General features: G+C 40.4%; 1 protein-coding gene across 1 annotated transcript in view; it reads left to right on the forward strand.

The window, feature by feature from the left end:
- The window catches only part of syt7a (synaptotagmin VIIa), a 90,762-nt gene that overhangs the window by 53,666 nt on the left and 18,409 nt on the right, over positions 1-18,687 (forward strand). The window contains exon 3 of the mRNA XM_033967455.2: positions 3,531-3,610. Coding sequence (XP_033823346.1) covers positions 3,531-3,610 — 80 coding nt within the window. The remainder of the gene's footprint in view (positions 1-3,530; positions 3,611-18,687) is intronic.

The following is an 18,687-nucleotide window of genomic DNA, read 5'->3' on the forward strand; positions in this document are numbered from 1 at the left end:
CAGAGGGTTTAGTTACCCCTCAAGGGCATTGTAAACATGCCCAGTGACATTAGAAACAAATGAAAGAAAATCATGATATATATTTTGTCATATCGCTCACCATTGCTACTGATCAAATTCTTAAACATGCCCTGAACAAGCGAGACAAGTTAAATACGATTTCGCTAAACTACATGACAGATGGATGAGTGTTTTAACAGTACACACAAGAGTAATGAACCAATTATTAAACAGTATTTTAACCAAACCAAAAATATTGATGATACCTGTCAGGCACACTGTTCACTCCATATGTTGGTCTTGTCAATGAACAGGTGCAAAGTGATGGGCTTGAACGCTTTGAGTGAGGGACTAGTGGGCATATTTGTGTGTATTCTGTGGGTAATTCCGTGTACTTTGTGTGTGTACTTTGTGTGTGTACTGTGTGTGCGTACTTTGCGTGTGTACTTTATGTGCGTAGTATGTGTGTGTACTTTGCGTGCGTACTTGATGTGCACGAGTCGGAGAACATGAGCTGTGTGGAAGCCATTGAGGAGCCGTCTTGTTTTGCACAGTGCTCCCTCGGGGACCCCCTGTCAGTCACAGTTTTCTCACCGTCAACACCTGTCCCTCTGCTCCATCTTCTCTTTGTCTTTACTCCATCTGTTAGTTTTTCCATATAAATTTGATTTCTAGGTTGGGGCTCTTCTTGAAATAATTTTGAATGTTATGCGACTATCCTTTTATAAACTGAAAAGACCAGTTATCTCAAACTAATTAGGAAATGTGTCGCAAAACAATTCTATAATAATTTCATTGTGTGAGTCAATTTTGGCTCATGCAACTACTGGGCGATTTCTGATTCAGATCTTGGTCTCATTGCAATTCTGGGTTAATAATTGCATATAAATACAAATATACTATCTGATAAGAAAACTAAATACCCAATTGAACAGGTACTATCAATACTGTAGAAAATTACAATTTCGGACAATGCAATCTATTAGCCTATAAGAAAAAGACCACATGATGATATTTTAAAAAGTACTAGTTTGCCTTCAAATCTACTTTTATCATCGTCATGGCATCAAACTCGAGTATTGAGCCAAGTATCAAAAGAGTTCACATTTTGATATCATGTCTACACTATTAAGGCCCTGCTGCCATTGCTCCCTGCAGTCATAGTAACAATTTAAAATGGATGACTTACTTCTCACTAATACCGTGCAGCATTTTATGTATTTTGCACTGCATTTAGCTCCCCCTGAAATTGCATTGGCATGGTATAGTCTCTTTTATATCCTTTATATGAGCTTTCACTGTAGATGGGCTGTCATTACATTTATTTATCACACATGTCAGTCTGTGATAACATAGTTGGACTGGCTTACAGTGGTCCATAAAAGATGCTAAATGGTTTCTCGGCACATTTGCGTGGTGTTGTCAGTACATGTGTCCTCTCTATCCGGACTAGAGCTGGTCCATAAACCACAGTTAGACGTTGTTTGACTAGTTGCCTCTATCAGATGTGTGTTTGTTCATTTGTGGCACAGTCTATTTCAGGTGATGGTACAATAGGAAAGCTGCTTTGTCTCCCTGTGTGCAGATGAATATCATTTTATGGGCTTTATCGCTTCAGTGCAGAATGCATGTTGTCGACTGCCGCTTAGAACAGTTTTAACAGTGGTCCGGGGTGTGTTTCATTCTGGAAAAGAAGAAAATGTGGATTAGATGAGTTTTCATCAAAGAATAACTGCTGTAAACCTACAAAATGCTTTTATCTTCAATTCTCTGTTTTTGTCTTTTCATTTAATATAGCAAAAATAAGTACATTTTGTCTAGGCTCCATGTGTGACCAGCTGATCACAAAAGGTGTCTAGACTGGCTTTATGACTTTCTCTGTCTAATTACCTTTTGTGATGCATCTGTATTAAGGCAGTGTTTAATGTCACTTAGTTTTTATGTGATTGTGCACCTGCTGTGTGTGTGCCTTCTGCATTACCTTCTTAAATAAAGGGTGAAATGAACTGATAAATAAAGTGTAATTAATTGAATGTGTTTCAAGATTATTATTCTTTTTTGGTATGTTTTGCCTGAACCTGAATCTGTTGCAGTTCAAGATGATGGAAATACACCTGTTCTGTTTCTGGACTGCGGTTTGAATGTATATTTTATTTTGGGCATGTTTGCCTCAAGCATGAGTGGCATAATTTGCATTTCTATCTATAGTTTCTGCATACATTATAAAATGGACCTGACACATTTCCTTGACAGAATGATGATTTCTCTTAGCTGGTTTTCTCTAGGCCATCTATGCCCTTACAGTTGTATTTCCAGGCTGTATTACTCATCATCTTTCTTTAGCTCAGATCAGCCGTACTGTCTTCACTGGATTAATACACACACATGTGCGACGTTCTGGTCTGGATAATAGTTGTCAGATGGTTCACATTGCTCATATCCAGCCATGTCCACACCTTCAGTGATTTCACCTATTTATTTCACTTTTTAAAAAATTGTTGTTTTTTTTACACAAACTGTTATTTATAATTACAGGTTTTAGAAATAAACTGATTTTACCAAGTAGAGTCATTGTTAATAACAGTGAGTGCTTTTTCTGCCAAAACCCATACTGAGGTGTAATATATTAATCGTGTAATATCTGTGAATTATTATGTGCCCATGAATATATTACAGTTCCTGTAAGTTTTACAACATTTGTTTTATAGTGGACTGAACTACCCTTTACTTTTTGACAGATTTGCAACACTGAGCTAAAAGTGTGACTACACATGACCATAAACAGATTTTACTTATTCCGAAGCCCAACTATCCCTTTGGTGAAGCCTTCTGACATGGCTGTAACATTCGCCTGAGCTCCATGCATAATCACGCTCCAACCTGGGATCTCCAATTTGCGGATCGACCCTGTACCCAACAAGCTCCTGACAGCCTCTTGCTCTTCAGCCAAGCTCCGATCCAATTTTCCAGATCGCGATGGCAGCTCTGTGCCGCGTCCTCCCACTCATGTCCTCCAATAGAAAAACCCTCTTCTCCCAGATATGTATACCAATGAGAAATCCATGTTTTTTGTGTGGCTTTATACCTTGATACCTAATCCCGCCCCTCAAAGTGTCAATACAGATTACCTGCTCTGTAACACATGTGAAACACCTCTATATGTAATGAGCTTTTCCAGTCGACCACAGCCTTCAAAATTGCCATTATTTCCATGGTTACGGCAGGTCACGCTCTAGCTATTTAAAATCATGGCTTGGTGCAAGACTTTCCAGGCGTTTCTCTCCAATGGATTACCTTAAAGAGGCAATTGCCATGTAAATTTGAAGGGTGGTAAGAATGATAATGTTAGATGGCTCTCAACAGTAGATTTGATTTGACTCTGATGAGTGTAATCAGGAGACCATCAGGTAAAGGGCTGATGTTCCTGAGGTAATGAGACAGGCGCACACTCATCATATTATTGTGGCAAAAACACAGTTCCAAAGGACAAGTCTCAAACTAACCTTTTGTGTGTGTGTTTTTGGCTAAAGGGGAAGAGGAACAAGCCAGGAGTAGAGACAGCAGACACTCCAGACTCTGCACGTGGGCGAGGGGAGAAGAAAGCCATCAAGTAAGTGCCTGCTAACTAGTCAGGGGGCATCATAATCTGCTCATAATGAACTGCAGTCGCTTGAGTCACTTCACCAAAGAATTAAGGCCTGTTTATTTTTGAAAAGGACAAAGTAAAAAAAGATAACAAATTTATCAACAATCTAGGAGGAGTAAGTGGCATGGTAATACTAGGGAGGGATGATTTAAAGATGCATTATGTCCATTTTTGGGAGCAAAGCATGCCACTTGCTTGAAACAATATTGCTTAACCTGGAATGTTCCGCAGTACAGTATTAAACAAATGTATCTTGCTCGCAATCAATTACAGGTGTTCTAATTGCTAAAAAATACAACAATGTTATAGCTGTGTTCTTATTAATACATACAATATAGATTTACACATTGAACCAGACATAGAATGGAAGTTAACAGACCAATGTGTCAGCCTATTCTTGCCATTTTACTAATGCTCAATACAAATTACAGAATAAATTAATTAATTGCAATTTACTTTTGGATTCAGTTTACAAACATAATAAGCATTCAACAGTTTTTTTTCTCTAGAAGAGTTAAAGAAGTACTAACATAAATACATGAGCGTGCCACTTACTTTCTCTTTACCCCAAGGCTTAGTTCTGTAATCAGTGTAGTCCCAATCTGCTTTATCGTATTTTACCTCAAATGCTTTTGGCTGAAGAGAATTGTCCTCTTATCTTGCTGCTGCCAGGCCAGGCCTCAATGTGTGGCCTTTAGCTGATGCACTTCAAACTGTGTACGATCTTGTAAATAAATTGGGATTTGGAAATGTATTAAGTTTTTTTTTTTTTTTTTTTAAACTAACGTTTCTTGCAGATTAAAGTTCTGTTGTGATAAATTGAGGGTGTAGGGTCAGCAGCAGAAATGTCAGCTTTGCAATGCTAATAACCTGCTCATCACTTGTCTTCTTTAGCCTGCTGTTGTCTCTGCCTCTTTGCCAGTGTTGGTGTCCCCTTTGGTTCTGTGCACAGGTGGTTTGAGCTCTGTACTCTCTATGTGAATGTGAGATCTGACAGCTTGGTTTGAGCCTTTTCCTTCTCACTGGCCACAACACTTTACATTTCTGCTTTGACTGTTTTTCTGTGCACTGCTTCTCTCTCCTGTGGTTTCATTACTGTGTGTGACTTGAATGACACTTCTGACTTTCTTCCTGCCTTGTGTTTTCCATGCTTTTTCTCTGCTCGCGCCAAGAATGGAGACCAGGCATCTTTCTATAATGTGTTTAACAAGTGCTGCTGTGCTGTGTCACCTCCAGCTCACGCTGATGTATTCATTAGATTATGATTATTCCTTCTTTCTGTTTTTTTCTCTCTTGTGTTTTTTCACCAGCAGCTTTTGTGAATGTCTCTTTTCCAGACTTTCCCTTTTAATTTATACATGAAACTTGTAAAATGCAAACAGCAGGTAGATATGTTTTGGACTGTGTCTAATGTCTAATGCTGCAGTACCAGAGCCATCAGTGTGTGTCGTCTGAGTGGCTGGTCTGTTGCTCTCACCTGTTTCTCTCTTTGGTCACAGTGATCTAGACAGAGACTTTTGGAATAACAATGACAGCAGCACAGTGCAGCAGAGGTGGAGCTCCTATCCGCCCAAGGAGTTCGTACTAAACATTTCTCCTTATGCCCCCTATGGAGATCCTCGCCTCACACTCAAGTGAGTCTGGTCTGGTCTGGTAAGACACAACCCCGCTGAGCAGGGCTGTACAGAGCAGGGGCGTTTCAGACAGCCTGACAGCTAGTTAAGGGCATCTACCTCCATTATCTGGATTATTAACAAGTAAATTCTGAATGAAGAAATTCAAATGTGAAACTGGATGTGCAGTGTGCAGAGCACTCATATGTTATACTGTTACATAATAATGTCCCATCAACTATACTAATAACCACAACAATAACATGTCAGCCACTCACTGGAGGGCACGGCCCTTATTCACGATTACTCATAATCTTGTGTAGCCAAGAAAATGTCACAGGCACACATTAGCACGTCCCTAGCACTGAGGCTGTAGCGTGGAGCAGCTCAGACCCCTGGGTAGATCCTGGTCCCTCGCCACACTCTCACCACCTTTTAATGAACTGCCGCCTGCTCCTTACAGCCCTGCTGGTCCCACTAACTTCTAACCTCTAACCTCTCACCTCTCTCCCATGGGCTGTAACCATGGAGACGGACAACCCTCATGTTTCCTTCCTTAAAGACGTTTAACCCTCTCTTTGTGTCTGTGTCCTCCTGTGTGTAGCACCGATATGTTCTGGAGGGTTGACCGTTACACATGATGCAGGGTGCATGTGTGTCATGTGGCTTCTGCCTCATATAATATATATATATATAATATCTAATGTCTCATGCTGTAATGCTAGCACTTGAACTGTGTCCATCATATTGAAAGATAAGGTGTTTTACTTGATGTGAGTCATTTTTTTACTTACTGAGCACCTGAATCCAATAAAGCAGGAGCAAGGTCAAAGCTATCTGCCGCTGGCTCTGAGGCCTGTAAGCCCAGACACAGTGTGACCAGTGTGAGCCTGATAAACTGTCTAATAACTGCTCATGGAGTGCTGAGGGTGCTGGTTAAATTGCCTGGAGAAAGGCGGGTGCAGCGGCGTGTTTGTGAGTGCCATGGATATATGGATTACTGTCTGGAAACTCTGCCTTAAGATGATGACTGCTGATCTGGGGAAATAAGACAAGTTGTTTTGAGAAGTCAATTTTTCATGGAACCCTCCAGATTGTCATTCATAAGCAACCATTTTCCTGTCCACTCCAGCACTGGCAAATAAATGGCCTTTACCACAGTAAACACTCTTGTTATCAGGGGTGGTTAGGCTCATATTTGAATGTCACTTTTTAATAAAAACAAGGAGAGATGACCTCATTGCCCTTTTCAAATCAGGAGACTTCTGGGAAAACCTTTCACATCGACATCTGCAGCTTTCGATTAATAACAAAACACTGAGCCTCATTTGTCAAATGGGTGAATATTCTTTAACAATCAGTTTTCCCCTTAAAGAGAAAATATGCTTAAATAGTCAAATATTATATTAATCCTTAGCATGACATTTCACTTAAATCAAAACATGTAGACAATTCTGCAATTAAAAATTATCTAGCAGTACATTTTATCAAATAGACAAATGGAGTCTGTAAATTCTTGTAAATAATTCACTGAATTTACGGGCCTTTTCATTCAGTGCCCTCTCCCTCCTCTCCGGTTCTGAGTTCACCTTGTGGCTGCTCGATAAATGAGGCCCATGTCTCCAGTGTTGACCGTTGCTCCTGCAGTGTCATCTGTGCTGTTGTTGTGATTGATGACTTATCCAAATGTACTGTCAGGTCAATTGGTCAGAATTAAATGTGAGAGGTGACCTTCAGCACCGTGATGTGAGCCCGACAAAGCCCTTTTTATCTGGCCAATCCTGCGCTCAAACAGTGTCATGTGAGCCCTGTCACTTCACAGCAGTGTTCTGCATATCAATGCACCCTGCTCATGTCACCAGAGGGCACTACTGTGCTTCAGTTTGTCTGCTTTCAAACTCACATTTCAAGCGCTTTTAGGAAGAACTTTAATGTGACTGGTCATAAATATAGGCAGTGTCAGATTGCCTTTTTGACTTTTACTACTTTAACCCGTGACTTCCGTGACTTCATACTGTAATTTCACTGCTACTGACTTTAATAGGTGAGCACATCTTGACTTATTACATCTAAAAATAGAAAGTCATCAACGCTTTACAGGGCATTTAACTCAGTGTCACTTTGGAAGACTTTCAGAAGGATTTGAATATTTGCTCCAAGCTTTTGCCCCCTTTAGTGACTTCTTCTGATTTTCTGTCCTGTATGGACTGTGTTTCAGTTTAACCCCTTTAAGTCCTGAATGTTTTGACTCCACTGGTCTGCCGCTTATGTTTTCTAAACCTGCTCCACCCTGCCTCTTTGTGATGACATTAGTGTTTTTGCATTTATTGTTCTGTTTCCTGACACTTTGTGGTCTCTTTCTACTGTTTCTCTTTTCTCTGTGGTCCTGGGGTGCCCTGTTTTTCTCAGTGGGGAAGTGTCAGGGGGTCAGAAGGGGGCAGCAACGGGGCATGGGGATGAGGGGGTGGGTCCTTATCGCAGCGACAGTGTGAGGAGCATGTCTGAGGGGCCCAAGGTCGGGAGGTGGCAAAGTGTTCACGGAGAGAGAGTCCGACCAAACAAGTGAGTATGGGCAATATGGGCAATGCAACATGTTTACAACACTGTTAACAGCAGTAGCACCAGCAAGTACTAAGTAATATAACAAGTCTTGGTGGCACTCCTGGATTCTTACTGTATTTCTAAACCTATAAAAAGTGTTGTTTCAACACTGTTCAGATGACTTGAAACCTTTTCCAGCATGGACCACTTCTGGGTGAAGGATTACACCGACTCATATTATAATAGGTCATTGATTTGCTGTAACACACCATAATAGGTGGCATCTAGCCGCTGGAGCTTCATTCAGCTACATGAAATTACACTCTTATGTCCAAACCTTTTCTCTCATTGAAAAGGTAAGAGTATAATTTCAATCCCAATATGCCCAGTGTGGACCAGATACATAATTTAGCAAAGGTGATATGTGTGGTAAAGTAAAAGTTAACTATTTTTGACATTGTGAGAGTGGAACTGAACTTGTAGTTCAGTCCAGTTTTGAGTCTCTGGCCTTGGTGTCAGAGTCTCCAGTGTGACAAAAGGTGAACTCCTGAGCCTGTAACTAAAGCCTTATTGCACCTCCAGCTGACACAGCCACTCCAGCTGCACACACACAAAAAAAAACAACTGCAAAAACTAATTTATTTATGCAAAGGCCTGCACTGCCCCAAATGTCATTTAAACAAATGTAACAGAAATAGTTTCTCTTGCTCAGTGAAAGAATGCATCACCACCTGCCTGCTTGCTGACCACCCTCTGATTAACATTTCAGTAATTAGATCTTACACAGTTTAGTGGGCACTAACTGTACGACATACTTAACCATCTATATTCAGTGCACTGTAAATGAGGTGGTTCATTTTCAACTCCAGGTGAATTTTTGCACCTTCCTTTAGCACCTCTTGCATGTGATTTCTTCCTCAACACCACATTTACGATCATCACTACCTCACTCCTCATTCTCTCCTCTTTCGTTTTTGCCCCGTCTATAATTGGAATCTATTTCAGGCCGTTCAAAGTGTCTCATGTGTGTGTGTCTCACACCCCATTTTGCCTCTCCTACTTCATCACCCTGTCTCTCTCTCTCTTCATCTTTCTCTGCAAACTGCTCATGTTTTTTATGTTTCGGAACACCTTGCATCTTTCTTTAAACATACCACATATCGGGCTGAAAACATTACATCATAGTGTTCAGGGATGGAGTGATGCAAAGGGAGGAAAGCTGCACTTAACAGAAACTCTCTCATGACCCAATTCTCCAAGTCTGGGTTACTCTGTGGACTCTCAGAACAGGATATATTTAGAGACTAGCGAAAATAAAAACATCCAGCAGTCAGGTTCCCACGAATGCAAGTATGTCAGGACTTAAGCATCCTCAAACTTGATCAAAAAGAGACAGCTTTTTACAAAGGGGAGTGGAGGCAGGGAGGGAGGAGAAGGACTTGGTTGGCTGTCGAGATGTCTCCCGGGAGGTGCCATGTGTTTAAAAGACTTTGAGAGAAATGAGGCGATTCTGTCAGACATGGGAACTGACAAGTCTCTGCAATGGGTATCTCTCATCAAACTAAGAAATCAGTGTCAGGTAGAACGGGGACCGGCAAGACCAAACCGTCCAAACCTCGAGGTCACGTAATCCGGACTGTTAACCTTCGACCTTTGTCCTCACGAAAATCTCAGTATCAAACTCGGAAACTGCAACAGACGCAAAGGGGACAGGTTGGTAGTGCGATCCCAACCCATGAGCAATATGTGGGCCAGAGTGACCACCAAGACTGCACCGTCTACTGTTACTTCTGCTACTGCTGCTACTGCTGTTCTGTCACAGTGCTGTCTGTATGTCTCTTCTCACTCTTGTCTCCTACTCCAAACCCCACTTCCTCTTCTCTGCCATCTACTTCCTGTCCGGACTCATGTTTTAACCAGAGCTCTCCCCCAGTGCCGCCATGTTTGATCTTACCAGATTCTTTGTCTTTTCCGGCCTCTCCTGAACGCTCCACTACTCCGGATGTCTCCCCACCACCCTCTTCGTCGTTGGTATCCCTGCGCCACCCTCTCCTCTGCCGGTCCTGGCTGTCCGCACGCTCCCTGTCCTCCTTGCTACTGTGCCCCCCCAGTTTTGGCGATCAGGTTTTGTCCTACACATCTACTTTAGATCACATCCCCACTCGACCCAGGACGCTCCTTCGTCAGCAAAGTCTCCAACAGCCCCTCATACACCCCTCCAGTCACTCCAGTTTGGGACACCCGCCCACCACGTCGCAGAGTTTGGGGCAGTTACACACAGCGCCACAAGGGGACACTGTAGGCAGAGGAGCAGGTGGGGGTGGAAAAGGGGGAGGTGACGGCGGGGGGACAAGTAGCAAAGGTGCTCCGAGGGGGGCAAGGGCCAGCACAGCCACAACTGGAGCTTCCCGGTACAGAGCCGGAGGAGGGCGCTCTCGAGCCAACCCCGGCAGCTGGGACTATGTCATGGACCAGATCCGAAACAGAGGACTTGATGTCAAATCATTCATGTGAGTTGTTTTAATTTTTATTCATCTCAGAGTGCAAAAGTTAACCTGCCACTGTCAATTATTGTTCTGTTGTTGCGTCATGTTATATGGGTGCAGGGAAGGATATTAAGGCATACTGTGAACTTAATTAACGTATAGTTTAATTAATGCATTTCCACACTTCCAAACTGTCAACAAGTTAGATGTTTGTAATACTTGTTGGCTGGCATAGCGTGATAAAGCTTAGCTAAATAATGATGCCAGAGGTTGCATTATATAAGGGCCTTAATCTCCAATTACTTTGTTTAATACAGTTGAGCTTATTAATGTAAATAACCTGTTGTTTTATTGTGGGGAAGATGGATAAGGGCTGTAGACACTGATAGTCTTATGGGATATTAGCAAGATTGATTTTGTTTATTAACTGCCATTAGAGATAGGATTTCAAATAGACTTTATATTAGAATCTCAATTAAAGCTGTATAAATTAAATATGTGTGATGGAGAGATTAGTTCTTGGTAGAGTAATTGCTTCTTTTTCCCCGGTTTTAAAGTGAATGACATCACCCGTCTCAAATATGGCACCGAATGAGGGACATATTGAGGCTATTTCTGTCCCATTTTGTAATAAATTGCTTAATGCTTACGGTGTATGCTCTGCTAAACAGTAACATCTGTTCTGGTCTTCTTCAATAGTTTTTTTTACAGCTCTGAGCTAGTATAGTGCCTGCTAGTTTTCCAATATTCATGAGCTAGTGTCACGAGAAGTCACAATACATTTTACAAATCCTTTGCCGTCCCACTCAATTACATAAGGCAATTTCTGAACCTGTCTTGTGAATGACTGTTAAATATTAGGCTTATGAGACTTAATGCAGTTTAATCCATAATTCATGAGTATTTGTGACTAAAATGGCACCTTTCTTCCCTCACTGTAGCTTGTATCTGCATCCTGAATGCTCTGGCTGGCTCGTACATTGGTCCACATGTCGCTGTGCATCACTAGCTGGAGCAGGGTTAAGCATCTGCGTGTGGATTTGAGTTAACCCTGAAGCATTGATCTTATGTCACCGGTGCCATTACGTTCAGTGCGTTTTGTTACTGGGGGCTAAAGACAAGAGGGCAAATAAACGAGAGAAAGGACAAGGGCAACATGTGTTTCATTTGCCTGCGGACTTCACCGTCAAAAACAAATTGTGTTACTTTTTCCTGAGGCTTTGAACACATTATAGTTGTATTTATAGATATATGGACTGGAATGTTTTAGAAGATGGTATGAGGCAGAATTATTATAGGTGATATGTCAGTTTGAATTTAATGACACATTTCAATTTGAGATAGAGCAAGAAATAAACTACATAACAAAACTGCAGTAAAGATGCTCTGTGTAACTTTTATGGTTGAGGGGTTGTGACCTGCTTGTCTACATGGAGATCTTATTGCTTTGCCATCTCTTTTCAAGGCATTACTTCAGCAGTAATAATACGTGTAATGACATATGCAAGAAAGATAGTTTTAATGAGTTTTAATGCCATACTGAGCAACATTCCAGCCAAAGAAATAATATGTTCATGGAGAAAAGCAGGTAGCAGACATTTCAGTAAGAAGAAAAGCTGCATAGTACACCTTTAAGTACCTGACTGTGTTAACTTGCACCATGTTAGTAAGATGTTTGGGTATACGCATTGTACTGATCACCCATAGTGTTCGGCTCCAGTTAAAATGAAGCTCATTAAGGCTAGCAGTTATAGCGGCCAATTGGGAGCCAAGTTCCATATTTGAAGTTTAGCAGGGAGTGGGCGCTTAGCAACGCTGTCAATCAAACCTGCTGCTAATACTAGTGGGAGAGACCTTGGGGGAAAAAAGGCACCTGATTTGTCTGTTATTAATGTTCATATCTTGATTTAAGGAAAAAATAGCAAAATAAAAATACCAGGATCATGTAGAGCGGGTTAATACGAACATTTTAAGACCAAAATGACAAGCCTGACAGCAGCAGCCTGGAGAATATCAGACTTATCTTTTAATAAGCTGAATTCCTTGTTTTTTACTCATATATCTAAACTAAAATGCCCACGGCTCAATGTATGCCATGCAGACGCCAAGGTCATTGGGTGTACATACCTCATTATACCTTATATTGGAGTGGTTACAGCCCCCATCACTATAAACACTGGATTGAGGTCAGTGTTGTGGTTTTGCTGCTTGTGTGATTGATGATGGGCTCTTTAGAAACAGGCATGAGCCACTGTTGCAGCCAGTACGTTTTCATTTTAGTTACAACTGCCACACATGTCCAGCAATGTCAACAAAGAAATGTCACACCTAGATTAAAGATCTTATATTACGCAAATTGACTCTTGTGAGCAAGTTATGATGCTGCTACCTCCTCAAAAGCATTCCTGGATTTGTGTTTTGTTTCATTCACCCATGTTTGAGTAAGCTATTATGAGTCTGTTTACATCTCCAAAGCTCCAAATGCTCTGTTCCACCTTGTGATGTCATGAAGCAGTTGTTTTCACGTTACCAGCGACCTTTCTCCTTTAGTTCAGTAGAGATTGACAATTCCAGGGCTGAAATCATCCAAATGATTCTAGTGAAGGTGTATGAAAACACAGTGGAGCACTTCCTGTATTATTGCACGACATCACAAAGTGGAACTCAGCCTAAATATGCAGAGTTTGTGTGTTAAACATGTGTGAATTAAACAAACCACAACTCCAGGTATGTTTTTGATGAGGAAACGTTATAATATAAATCAGAAATTAGTGTAATATGGGACCTTTAAGAGAAGATCAATCTTTTGTTAATATTTCTTGGTTTGTGGTTTTATATAATGTTAAATAATTCATCATTGTGTCTTACCATTTTTTTTTTTATTTCTGCTTCCTTAATGTACCTGCCAGGTCAATGTAAGAGGTATTATAGGAGGACATATCCCATATTAAAGCTGTTGGAGAGATCCTATAGTGTAAGTGTTATGGTGGAAATTACCTAACAGGCTTCATTGCGTGCCTTGAAAACCTTTTATGTGCCTTGTATTCAGGAGATGAAATTGTGAAGTTTAGCCGCTATCTTCCCCCTCCCGGCATGACATATTTTATAGCACGGTGAGAGGCTTAAGGCTATTAGAAAAAGGGGTGTGGGTGACAGAAAGTAGAGAATTCAAAGTCTGGGATAAGGATTGGGGTACAGGGGGTAAGGAGGAGGAGAGCAAATTTGATGAGGGAGCAGTGACCCAGAAAGTGGCTACACACACAACGCACCTCCAGATACTGTCACTCAAATAGAAACAATTAGTCTAGATCTTTATAATCAGGCTTAATTAAATCTCAAGTCTGGACGGAGGCAGTACAGTGGTGTAAAGGAATAAAAACACTAAATAATAAACGTAGGCGCTAGACAAGAGTGTAGCTGTGGATGTAGAGATGAATATCACGCTCATTAGCGCTGACTGGCTAATCAACTTAATCATTTGTTTTGTGTAATGTGAACAGAACCAGCACCTGTTCATTAAAACGCCTTATATTAATCTGGCCTTTCGCTTGAAGTGGTTTTCTTTGATAATATCCTTCCCTGGACAAGTGCTTTCTGCTGGGGTCCTTATGCCTTCCGTTCTTTGTGTCCTCACCTTAAATGACCTGTCTCTTCTTCTCTCTCCCTGCACCATACCTCCTTTATACTTTTGGTTTGTTGTTCTCAATTATCTTTTGTTACGTTCTTTTGTTTACGTTTGTGGGGACCAGTGAAGGGAAGCTGGTGGTCCTGGCTTTGGCCATAGGTGTTGCTGAGCAAGATGACTTTGCCAATATCCCTGACCTGCAGGAAACGACACAGGCTCCACCCCTGCCCCCAGCAACCAATCAGGAACCCCCTCCTGAGAAGAGGTACCAGAGAAGTTAGAGATCGCTGTATGTGTGCGTGTGTGTGTGTGAGGGAGGGAGAATGATAATATGAATGTCTACTTTGAAAAACTAGAGAGAAGATATAATCCTAATAGTTTAATTGTTGTAAATCAAGTAATAGTCAAGTAGTAATGGAAAGTACTTACAATAGAACAAAAGAACAACATACAATAAACTATCGAAGGTATTTTACATGAATCACTTTTACAAAATTTATATTTATGTTGCAATTCCATTACGTTTTTAACTGGACAGAAATAAAAGTAGTACGTTTTTGGAAACAGCGAGAATGACCATGCTTTAATGAAAAATAAAAAAAAATAAAAATAAAAAAACTTACTTTGGCAAAAGTTAAAAAGCTGTCAAAAGGTCAGAGGCACTCTATTCTAGTTGAGTGCAGGAAAATTGAAGCTCTGTTGCGAGTTACATTTTGGCTTTGACTAGAAAATAAAATAACAAGCAATTTTAATACAGCGTACATGTGATAGACTTTTAAAAAAAAATAATAATAATTTAAGTATGTTTAAAATATGCACTGTAATACTTTAACTTCAGTAGATTTTTACTGTTTTATCAATGCAGTGCAATTACTCGTGTTAATAAATATAGTTCTTCCACTACTGTAAAGAAGCAATGGGCTCTTTCATTTGTTTCGCACACATTGTTTTCCATTCACAGCCTTTTCCCCAACATTCTGCCCAAAAATGAACATGCAAATATTTCCTCATCTCACTTTGATGCTCTCTGCCTTCTCAATGTCATCCCATCAGCCTGTTCCTGTATCCACTGACAGAGACCTCCCATTGGCATTTGTTGTGTTTTCTTTGTGGCTCCTTGCTTTGATTACCCACCGTGTGCTTGTGTGTGTGTGTTCGTTTTCTTCACTAACTCATTAGTTGCCTTCAATCATTATCTGCTGCTTTAAGAGTCCCGTCTTTCTCCTCCAACTCCACCAGGGACTGAGAGCATCCTCATTATTCCACAACATGTTAGTCACTTACATAAACGCGGCTAAAAATAAACCCATTCCTCGCCAGCCACATCGCACTCTACAAGCCAAAACATATCCACTGATCTAAAAAAAAAAAAGTGCCACTCTAGTCTCTTGAATTTCTGAAATAATTGGTTTGCTCAGAAAGTGGAAACAAATGGCCAACAAGCCTTTCTCCTTAAATAATTGAAAGAGAGCCTCCATCATATTGGTTGCCAGGCAAGTCCAGAATGATATCTCTCTATATTTTTTATACACCACACTCCCCATCGTGTCTCGAGCAAGATTCATGCAGAACCACGTCATCTGGTTTGTTTATTCCAGTGACGCATGTGAAACAAACAAGCTTATTGGCCGCCTATCATTTAGAACAAAATCACATTCATTGTTCTGCTCAAAACGATAGCATATTACTATGTATCTGACCCAAACTACATTCAAGACTACAACTGTGCAAGAGTTCATGCAAAAAGAGCTATTAAGCAGTGGGGAAAATGTATTTGCCTTTCTCATTCTCAAAGCCTTCAGTTAACTCACGCCATACCTTTTCCTTTTGTCCCATATAAATCTGAACAGAATAATTAGTTGATTAATAGAAATTTTGGTCCACTAAGACACCACTGACTAAGCGACTAATCCACTTGTCAGTCACGCCCATCTGAACTCAGAGATTCACCGGTGACCTGACTCACATCTTCGTTAAGTAATGGAGAAGTGGATATTTTGGCTCCAGGCAGATGAGAGACACACTTCACCATCCAATTAATGCCATTTTAACCCCATTCTATTTCTGTTGCAAATCGCAGACAATTGGTAGATTTGTTATGTGTCGCACATCTTAAAACAAAATGGCAGCAGAGGTTGAACAATTTATGGTTTACTCGTCATGCCACTTATTCTTCATTCGTGAGTGCTTCATCGATTTGACTTATGCGATCAGACTGGAGCTGGGCTGAGGTGCAGATGGCGAGCGTGCGGCTGTTGACAGTACACAGCTGCGGGAGAAGCAAAGCGGCACATGCACTGTAAGAGCAGACACGTCGGCAAGCTGTTGTTGTGTCTTAAGATTAAAACACACTATTTTAGTAACAATAATACGTCTGTTTTTAGGCAAAGATAAAAATGCAATCTGATGTGACTATTCAGGAGCTAATCTTAGAAAATGGTCAAATAAATCCCAATCACAACTGAGCCTGGGTTACACCAGCTCTGATTAATAATTGGCTACAGGTGCTGGGGTTGGGGTAGTGATGATTCAGATCAGAGAGGGCCTTTCCCAAACCACTCCCTTTTCCCTCTGCCCTAACATTCAGATTGGTGTGCATGACACAGGAGACACACCAAAATAGTTTAATTCCACTTTTTTAGGTTATTTATGTAAAAATGTAAATGCTGTAATTGAGACATTTAGTAATGTCATGTAAGCTTTTATAAATGAGAGAGAAAATGCTCCTGCAATTAAATATGCATTTATTTGGGTTTGGAAAACATTTTAAGCAAGATAAATACATTTGACATTTATCACTGGTGATGAAGATGTGAGATAAGGCTGATCTGGATCTGCACTAATTAAACACAACAAATCATGCGTCTTAGTAACATTTAACATGAAAATGAGTGATTATTAAAATATTCATATTGGCGACAGTTGTGCCTCATTTGTATCACTAGTGAAAATTTGAATATAATATATATAAGACTATATTTTATTTTAGCACTGTCAAAATATATACACAGCACAAATACTAAAACAACACAGGTTATAACGCACCATTAACAGTGCTGGCTGCCATTAAACTCTAGAAGAAACTGGAGTAAGTGAAGGGCGTCTGAAAGCTTGGTTCTGTACCGAAGGGGACTTCACAGCGAGTGTAGTGTGATGGGTCAGAGAGAGGGAGAAGGAACTGATTTGGGAAAGGGCCAGAGAGTCCTTTTAGGCTTAAATCAACTGGATTTTTAGAATTGAAACTGACAACTGGCAACCCAAATGAGATACTCATGTGAGGCATATTTTGTTTTCTGATTGAATAATCATCTTGAGAACCAAAACATCAATTCATAGCATAAACAACTTGGCAGTCATGTCCAATATTTTTGTAATTAAGAATAAATCAGCATTACAATTGTTGTAAGGAGAAGCTGAATTTGATTTGAACACTCGTATCTGGGCACACAGACAGGTTATGTTTATAAAATTTAAAATAAACATCTTACACAGGGTGTGTGTTACATCTTAAGGTGGAACAACACTCAAAAGCTCTATATAAAAGTAGAAATATTTACAACCACCTCTGGTCTTAGGGTTACTGAGAAATCAACTATTCTCAAACTGCCTTTCACCAAAAGAAAAGCAATCCTTGTAAATCTTTGCTCACTTGTGAGGCTCCAAAAAGAGAGAAAAGGGTAACTTGTTTGCCTTATTTTAGCTTTTGCCTTAAAGCTTACAATGGCCTTTTCTCAAATACAGCGCTGTAACAAACGCTGTATCAAACAAGCTCAATACTCAGGCTTCTCTTTAGTACAAAGTGTTCTTCAAATATGAAAGAATTCTACGTAGAAGTAGAGTGTAGTTTACTGAACATTACAATAGCCTTTCCGATTTGTATTCACCTGTAAACCAACTTTCAATGGCATATAAAATAAATATATAAACAGAGCAGTTGCCTTGCAGACTGAACTTGGCTGTGTGGTATTTTCTACATTAACGTAAAATCATTTTGACTGGTAGCTCCATGGCTTAAATGAAAACAATGCAAATTTAAAGATGAATGAGTCAGGGATCCATTTAGCCTGTAATATGTCTCTTGGCACTTTGTTTATCTGAAGTGTATGAAAATTATTACATATTACAAATTCAAAGCTAAAAATCGAAACCTTTCCTGCTGTTAGGGCTGACAAGTGAAAATTGATTTAGGATCTTATGAAAGTTACACATTATAAAAAGTTGGGAGAATGGCAACATTACTGGGTTTATGGCATGAGGTGTTTTTATAGATTCACATCATTAAGCAGTGTTCTTGTTATGGGCTACAGATGCAGTGAAAATTATATATAAATTTGTGGTGAGATTTAGTCAAACTCTTTGTGAGAATACTAGAGCAGCCCGCTCAGGTGACAGAGCAGACAAAAACATTATTAACCTCCAAATTCTAGCTCTTCTTTGAAACGGTGCTAAAAATAGAAGCTCCTCCCAGAGTGAATTAGGGATGCAAGGTGCACGCTACAGCCTGGAGTATATCATCCCCTGTGCTGTTAGTGCTGACTTCACAGATGTCTGGCCATGATTTAATCCATCAGTTTGTTGGCATATAGCTCTTTGTGAATGGGTCTCTCGTGCTTTGCTTAAGGTCGGAGACAAAGCCGGACCGCCATCCATCTCTGGCACAGCTCCCCTCCTCTTCGTATGCCCATATCATTCTTACACTGCACGTTTGTGTCTCCCATATAAAAGCATTCGTCATTTTCCTGCCATCGCCTCTCACATACAAGCCCATGAAACGGT

This window comes from Periophthalmus magnuspinnatus, chromosome 6 (assembly GCF_009829125.3).
Source record: "Periophthalmus magnuspinnatus isolate fPerMag1 chromosome 6, fPerMag1.2.pri, whole genome shotgun sequence".
In the NCBI taxonomy this organism is placed as follows: Eukaryota; Metazoa; Chordata; class Actinopteri; order Gobiiformes; family Gobiidae; genus Periophthalmus; species Periophthalmus magnuspinnatus.